This window comes from Gobius niger (genome assembly GCF_951799975.1).
Source record: "Gobius niger genome assembly, chromosome: 5".
NCBI lineage: Eukaryota > Metazoa > Chordata > Actinopteri > Gobiiformes > Gobiidae > Gobius > Gobius niger.
The window spans coordinates 26,016,775-26,025,063 of NC_136856.1; the positions used below are offsets into that span (position 1 = coordinate 26,016,775).

Here is an 8,289-nt window from a genome sequence, read left to right on the forward strand (position 1 = left end):
TTCTTTTCCACACCCAAAATGCCAGCCCACACTGCAGTGAGGCTCCTCTGAATTCTAGAGTCCAAAGACCAAAGTCTGAGAAAGGTCTGAATGCAGCCGATAGAGGGACAATGCTAAAGCTTTAACTAATCCAAAATAAACCTAACCCTATTCCTAACCTTGAGGATAGTGGAGTATACTAAAGGCATCTATTGAGATTCATGTCAATAAATATAATGGGGAAAAAGTGGAGGTGATGTAATTTCCTGTGGAGGTGTGGAGCACCACTGACCACGTGACTTTCCATCGGCTGCCTTTTGACTATAGATCTAAACAATAGAGATTGGCGGGTCCCATTCAGCCCCCTTCATAGTAATGATCCCGTTTGGCCTGTGAAATTAACATGGCTGCTCAATCTCCTCCTCTGAAGCCTGTTCCTTAAAAGGAGGCTCGTTGCCGCGGCCTCCACAGTGCTCCAGAGCCGGTCAGTCATAGACATTTTATTGCAGATGTACAAAAACCAGTGTGGGTTAAAAAAAATGACACCTAGCCCAACTTTGTGACATAGGTCAAAGCAATTTTTTGAAAAAAAAAAGGCCAGGCTTAAACAAAGCTACATATATGAACCCTGCTTTTGTTTCTTTTGGAGTTTCCCCTGGCCCCTCTCCAGGGGTAGGCATTACAGCGATGTCAGCTCCTCGCCATGAGAACCAAAGGACTTTCCTCTCCATGAGTTATCCTCTTGCAAAGTCTAGCCTTGAACCTGGTCCAGACCAGGCTACGTTCTGTGCCTAAGTTTCCATAGTAACTGAGCCACAAAAGGATGTTAGCCTAGTCAAAATGGCAACAAAACAAGCCAGACTTAGCCAAATAAGCCTAGTTTACAGAATAAGCCTGTTTCATGAAACAGTCCTGCATGTGACCATAGTGATTAAATCAACAAGCTGTCATATTCACCATCAATTTGTGTGGGTCAAATCATTCATCAATAAATTGATGCTTATATTTTATTCTATACATTATGTGTTACGCAGAGTGGCACTCTCAGGGGGAAATAAACTATTTTGATTAAGTGATACACAAGTTTACGGTTATTTATGAAGACTATAGAGTGACAAGACATCCAACGTTCTGAGAACTTTACTTGAAATAAGATGTTTTTTCTCTTCATCAGTTGTATATCTTTCTGATAAATACTAAATGTGCACTAGTACTTTGACTTATAATCTGTGACAGTTGGGTGCTATTTTTAGAAAGGGTGCAGGAGACATAATCAGAATCACCTTGAAATCACAATGATAGATCCATTCCTTTCCAAATCGAACTGCGAGGCTAACAGGCCGGAGCTCAGCACCAGGTGGTCGATCCAAACGTGATTCAGGCGTTCCTCCGCGGAATCGCATGTTCAGCCAGAGATCCATCACCGCCATTGTGTTTTTACTGCCGCAACATACTATCAATCAATTCTGTGAAGGCGCTCATCTATCAAAGGAGGCTCACTTAGGCTGGAGCAGAGGAGGGAGCCGGCGCTGATCTCCGGAGCGTAGACCGTAAAACACTGTACCAGCAAAACAATGGCACTTATTTTTCACGTTTGTAATAATTGTTTCATAAAAGGAAGTGCTTTGCAGCTGATTATGTTTTGTACAGTCTGTTGCCTTGAGCCTGGAGACAATAAACAATAGATTTACGTTTTTTATGTACTTGCTTTGATTTGCAAATTTAGATTGTTTTGTCTAGCTTTAAATGATAATGCAAGCTACAATTTTTGACTATGAAAATAAAGTAGAAAGACCACAATTATAGGATTTACCTTCGGGTAAAACATTCAGGTATGCAGTATAACTTGTTAGTCTGTGCTGCCCCACTCAGATGCCTGCTGATTACGGGGAAAGCTTTCCAAAGATGTGGCTGCTCCTCTGTGATTTGGAAATCACGTTGTGTACTCACCAAGCTCTTTATAAGGATAAAATCAGCTCTGCTCATGTGCCTGAGGTGGGCTATTTTTGAAAGTATCATCTTGACCTCAGTCAGCGGAGATGCATCGTTTGATATAATATACCCTAGAGTTCTCCAAGATGTCCATAACAACAAAAGCCATGTGATCGAAAGGCATGTATCGCAAACGTATACCATGGTCATTTTCAACCTGCAAGCAGCAAAAAAGGCAACATATTGTGTTATTTCAATGTTTTTAAGTGAAAGAACCATAGACTTAAAAAATAATAGATATCGTCCGCTCACTCCTCCCCGTTTGCCGTAATGACCACAGTCGAAAAGGAATCCATGGCGGATTTACAGACTCGTCCAACCCTGCTCTGATCATGTTCCTAAAAAAGGACTGTAGACTCGGCCTTCGTGGGGCGTGTAGTTCGATCGTACCAGCACCGTTAGCTCTAATGCTAACGGCCTGTCAATCAAAGTCCGACCCTCCTTAGTATACGAGAATTCTAAAATGTTCCTTATGAAAACCAGCCTGGTTTCTTTAATTGTACCTAGTCTAGCGTTATCACAGGAGGAATATCTTAGCCTGATAAACCACACCCACCTCTTTCTGCGCGAAAGAAGGCGGGTCTGGCCACACACGGTAAACAAGTTGTTGATTGGCGGCTAAGGCCTAGCCGAACCAATCACGACCGTCACAGAGAAATGACAAGGTTACGTCACTCGCTGCACCACTATGTTGTTAGTTCAATTAACATTAACATTACCCCAAACTAATCATGGATGAAGTAGTCGAGGATTTTGCCTTGCGTTCTCCGTGTGAGTTTATATTCACTTCATATTTTTTGAATTGGACAATAGCTGCCATCATGTCCACTAATTGCTAATTGGTTTATTTCACTAACAATCTGTGCGTGTTAGACCCGCCCCTTCAAACTGCTCCAATTGCTCCGTGACCAGACTAATTCCCTGTGTGGAATGGACAGGGAAGAGTATGGCAGAGCCAGGCAAGGAATATCTAGCTGTAGAAAGAAAAAAATTAGAAACCAAGCTTTACAGTTGTCTAAAACGTGTCTAAAGTGCAATGCTTTCTAATGGAAAACTAGCTTGTTTTGCCACCCTTATATGGAGGTACTACAGCAACGGCAGCCTAGCATCGCAGTCACAAAGCAGAGCAACCAGCAGCCATTGGGATGAACACATCAGCTATTACAGTAGAAGAGGCTGGATGTTAAACTTGATGCCCATCAACAGTATCAAGTCGCAGCTTCCCCCAAGTGTCGCTACAAAACGCACCAGAATGTGGATTTGATTGTTTTCTCTCATTCACAAGGCCGATCATCGAAACTATATCTATAACGCAACACTTTACTGCTCAAAATCTGCCAGCTCAGATATATCGATCATGGTAGATACGGTGCGACTAACATGATTGCCTTTGCGCTGGGCGGCTAATGGAGGAGCGGACCACAGGGGATGCTCCTGTTTGCTGTTAGCCGCCGCCGCCGCTGCCTCTGTGTTTTCCTTAGACGCTTTAGGCCACCAGCCAGGCCTGCACCAATGTTCTCACACAGATAAATCCCTGTTGCACTTAGTAGTCATCCATTTTTAATGTTAGGGCCCCGCCTGCTGAGATGTGAGGAGCCAGAGGAGACGGTTGGGGTGGAGTGGTGAGGTGTGTGTGTGCTCGTGTTTGTGGGGGATAGAGACACAGGGAGAGTGGAGGTGTGGATGACATCAGGCACATGCTGTTTGTTCTATGCTTGATACAGTGTGCAGCTGGAAGGAAGTGGGTATAGGGGGAGTGAGATAAATGTAATTGTATGGCACCCATTTACGTACACAGCCACGCAAAGAGCTTCAGAAAGGACATGAAGGAACAATAGCTGTGACATACAACCGCTTTTAAGTAAAAAAAAAAAACTACACTTAAAGAGATGAGTCTTTGTTTGAATAGTTAAATTTTGTAATTCTTTGTATTCTATCGACAAATGCAAAGAGTAACTTGCAGCGATGTTTCACAGCTCTATTCATACCTCTTTGGATACTTTTTGACTTTTCAAGTTGTGGAAATGTAACAGTGAGTGGAGGCTGGACTGAGGCTGGCGAGGTGCCTGTTGAGCTTTACCACAAAGTCTCAAAGCTGGGCCTCATTATCTTTGTTTATATAACATTTTCTGTTGCATTGTGCACCTTAAATGTTACCTCAAAAAGTTCTTCTCAAAAGTCACCATAGGAAAAAGGTCTATGTTGTTAAATTCACCCCGAAAAATGTCTGAGCGCATACCCACATGCACTCCAGTAAATGACTGTCGGCGTATCTGGTTTCTGTTCACCGCTGGCTACAGCCAATAGAGCACAGTGTAACTAGATACGAGAATGTGCTTTTGATGTCGATGTTCCTTTCTGTTTACCAAGTTAAAAAACATATTTTCCTGTCACCCGCTCCAGTATTCATAACATAGTAACTGTTGCTGAACCAAGGATGCAGCTGCCCAGCAGAGCTCAGATTCTCCCACATATTAGAAGCTCTCACTTCCTGCCCCTGTGTGGACCGGGCCTGCACAGATGGCAGCGCAGGGAGGGAGAGCAAACATGATCTGTCTGAATGGGCCAGAATCAGCCAAGACATTCTTGTGTGGGCAGAGCTCGGGAACAAGCGGCCTCTCTGTGTGTGTCCTTCAGGCTCCGATACTGGAGTGCCACAGCAGAGGTTAAACGGATGTTTTCTCTGGTGTTGACTTGATGAGAATGTGGCGCTACCATCAGTGCTTTTCACTGAAGCTGGGACTGGGTTTGCAAACAGCAGACTTCATCATAAATAATAAAACGACTTGCACTTATACTCCCAATTAACTTGTTTTGGACTTTCTTATTGAATAGTTGCACCATATTTTCTTATGATTCAAGTCAAAAACAAAACCACACAGTCTGTTAGAAGATGCTCTTGGCATCCATAATCCATAGAAGAAAACAATACACAGTAGGAACTTGAAATGTTAGTGTGATATTCACTTGCAGCTCTCTGATAATATAAGGAGATCATATTTAGTTCTAATTTGGACCTTTCCATGGTAAAGTACTGGTTCAACTGTGGTTAAGTCATTACATTCACTGCACACATTCTAGGTAAAATGAATACGCCTCTTTATAGATGCTTTATAGATTGTTTGGTATTTTCTGGAAGAATTGTGTCTTTGAATCCAAAAGGTTGCAGACTACTGACCTAGTTCATCAGCAAACACAAAAACAATGACGGTTTTGGTAATGTACAGCATTACATCTCTTTGTTTACATCCACCTCCCTCCCTCCCTGCTGGAGCCCACGCCCCCTCCTTAGCTCCACCCCCACACTGTAAAAAAAAAAGAAAAAAAGAAAAAAAGGAAACACAACCACATGGCTCCAAATACTGTATAAGACTTTATTTCTCTAGTGAATCCATAATGTTTGTTATTCTGCACAGCAGCATACAGGAAAATCGTGGCAAAATATAAATAACAAAGTTCAACAGTGTTTCTCAGTTTTTCTCTTTATCATTTCGTCAACAACAACAACAACAAAAAAACCTCTGTTAAAAGTGGCACATGTTTCGTCATTTTGCCCCCCCCCCCATACTCACACTCCACACGCGACACCCAACAGCTAAACTCGTCAAATATGTACAGACTTCACCTCTTCTTTTTTTACTTTTTTTTTTTTTTGCTGGCGAATAGAAACCAAATGCTCATAGCTTCCGCGTTACATGTAAAAGGAAAATACAATTATGTTATACAAAGATCAAAAATACTATCAAAAAACCCTTGTTATAAATGGCAGCACTCTATCAATAAACTGCTGTGGACATTTTCGTTTTATTATACACGTTATCGTCATTAAGTACAAAACATCCCGTTTTGAGGTAGCGCCCTCTTAAGTCACTTGTAAAAAATGTTAAAATACTGCCTGTACATAGCAAATATCTGTTCATTCTATTTGTATAGCCTTTGGTAAACAAAACTGTCTGTTATGTGCAGTCCTGCAACTGACAACATCACCCCACGTCCTCCTCCAAAAAAAAACCAAAAAACATTTCATTCATTTACATTCACCATCATTTTGCATGTCCTTTTTTCTTTTTTTTCTTTTTTTTTTGGAATTCTCTCATAAACAGAAAAGTAATCAGTGACATTCATTTTGCTCGAGTGGGAGATATGGGCTCCACTTGGAGTAACCCACAAGATTTTTGAAGGAAAAAAAAAAAAAAAAGAAAAAAAAAAGGGCAAGTAAGTGAACAAAGACAGGGGGGGAACATAAACAAACTCCAGTGTGCCCATAGTTGGGAATGTAAACATAAAAAAAAAGAAAGAAAAAAAAAGTGTCTGTCTTGATGAAAGGGGTTTTGGCTATTTAGGCAACAATTGATTGGAACGTCCCTTGGAGAGAATGCCTGACAGTGCTGGCATTGTCCCCCCCACCAACCCCCCCACCCCACCCCCTTTCCAACATCCAATACCCAGGCCAGGCGGATTGGATGTCAACTTTTCTTGTGTGTGGCGCAAGTTGGGGGGGAAAAAAGATGCTGTGGTTTCAAAGAGGTTTTGAGTGCGTCCGTCATGGCCACACACTACACCGTCATGACATTCTTGAGCTTTATTAATGGCGAAACAAATCATAACTTTGGTTTGCTATAAGATGAGAAAAAGGAAAACGGTATAGCCTACGCAAGCTTTGCCACGCCATACAAAAATACTTGATAAAAAATAGATGGCAATCATACTTTCTTTTTCAACAGTGAAGAAAATACTATTCGATACATAAGTGTTTTTCTTTCTTTTTTTTCATATAGCACACGCTCGATGACTAGGAACTCTAAAAACTAAAAATAAACCCATGTATAAAGCGTCAAATAATTCTATGTGGATAAAGCAACTATAAAAATAGAAGAGCATTATGTTTTTTTTTTTTTTTTTGTTTTTTATATATGATCAAAACAGTCATCAATAAATTGTTCAGTGCAATTGTATAAGACTTTTGTTTCTGTTCCAAAGTGGGGTCATGTTCAAAAGATTTTCATCCGCTTACCACCCACAGCCCTGCCTCCCTTTAGTGGTCGCTGGGAAGGCTGCTCTTTTGACAGCGGGCAGTACTTTATCGTGTGCGCGTTGTCCCCGTTGGCGCTGCACAGGGGGCAGGTATACGCGCGCAGGATGGGGCACACCACCCGCCCGTCCGGGGTCTTGAGCACGTGAGATCCGTAGACCTCCTCCGGCGCGCCGTTGTTCCGACAAAACACGCAGATCTTGGGCTCCTGCTTGCCCCTGCCGCCGCCACCGCCGCCGCCCCCTCCCGCCGCGTTGGGTTTACGCATCTTCCGCGCCGCCTCCACGCTGAACAGGTCGAAGCCCTGGAACGCGCCCCCGAAGCCCGCCTCCCCTACGCCGCCGCCGCCTCCGCAGAGGCCGATGCCCCTCTCGGGAAGGTGCTTGTGGAACGGGCTGAGGATGGCGAAGCGCTCCTTCAAGTCCAGTATGGAGGCAGGGGGCGGCGGGCTCACGGAGGGGCAGCAGGAGCAGCAGCAGTCCAGGTGGCCGTTCTCCGCGGCGCATGGGCATGCCGCCGGGGAGTCGTCATCCTCCAAGCCCAGCGTCGCCTTCAGGGACTCGGTGATGGAGTTGGGGTTCTGCGGCAGCTTGTTGTTCTTGGTCACCAAAGTGGTCAGCCCGAGATAGTCGTTCCAGAAGTTAAAAGTGTAATCGTACGGGCTGCGCGCGTTCAAATAGTTGTGATTGAGAAAATCCATGGCAACTCGCGGCGTGTGCTTTCCCCTCTCTGTTGTAGTGGAAATAGAGTAATCCCAAAGAAGTGAGCGAGGGCAAGTGTAGTAGAGGCGTGCGTAACAGCCAGACTCCGGGAATGGTTCATGTACAGCGTTTCCAGTGTTCCTGTAACATTTGAGCGGACTGCGTAAAGGCTTTCTGGTTATATGGAGCAGGAGGGCGGGGCGCCAGTGGCTTCAACGACACAAGTTTGGGATCAGCCTCCAGGCAGCCGCCCCTTTTTTTCCTTTTTTTTTTTGTGGTACAAAGAGCCACTGGACACAGCAGCACGGGCTTGTTTTGTTCCTACACATGATTTGTTAACCCTCTGGTGCGCAGCAAGATTCAAGATGGGAGCCATATCTATAAGCCAGCCCACTCGAGAGCATGCATTCAAAATAGCATTCAGATTGGATTTCAATTATGTTGATTACTTGGGATCGCTAATTTCAGGGAGGTATATGTAAGAAAGCCTTGCAAAATCAACGTTCAAATCAGACTCCATAAGGGGCTGAAAGAAAGGTAGTCCTGAACATTATCAGATCTATACTGTATTATAATGAATTGTAT

General features: G+C 43.7%; 1 protein-coding gene across 1 annotated transcript; it reads right to left on the reverse strand.

The window, feature by feature from the left end:
- Nucleotides 1-6,212: 6,212 nt before the first annotated feature.
- Nucleotides 6,213-7,990, reverse strand: nanos1 (nanos homolog 1). Its single transcript, XM_079557313.1, has one exon. It carries the CDS (start codon nucleotides 7,701-7,703, stop codon nucleotides 6,963-6,965), a length of 741 nt encoding a protein of 246 aa, XP_079413439.1. The 5' UTR covers nucleotides 7,704-7,990; the 3' UTR covers nucleotides 6,213-6,962.
- Between the last annotated feature and the right edge of the window lie 299 nt (nucleotides 7,991-8,289).

Coding starts and splice junctions, on each gene's coding strand:
- nanos1 (XM_079557313.1), bottom strand. CDS start 7,703: ATGGATTTTCTCAATCACAACTATTTGAACGCGCGCAGCCCGTACGAT.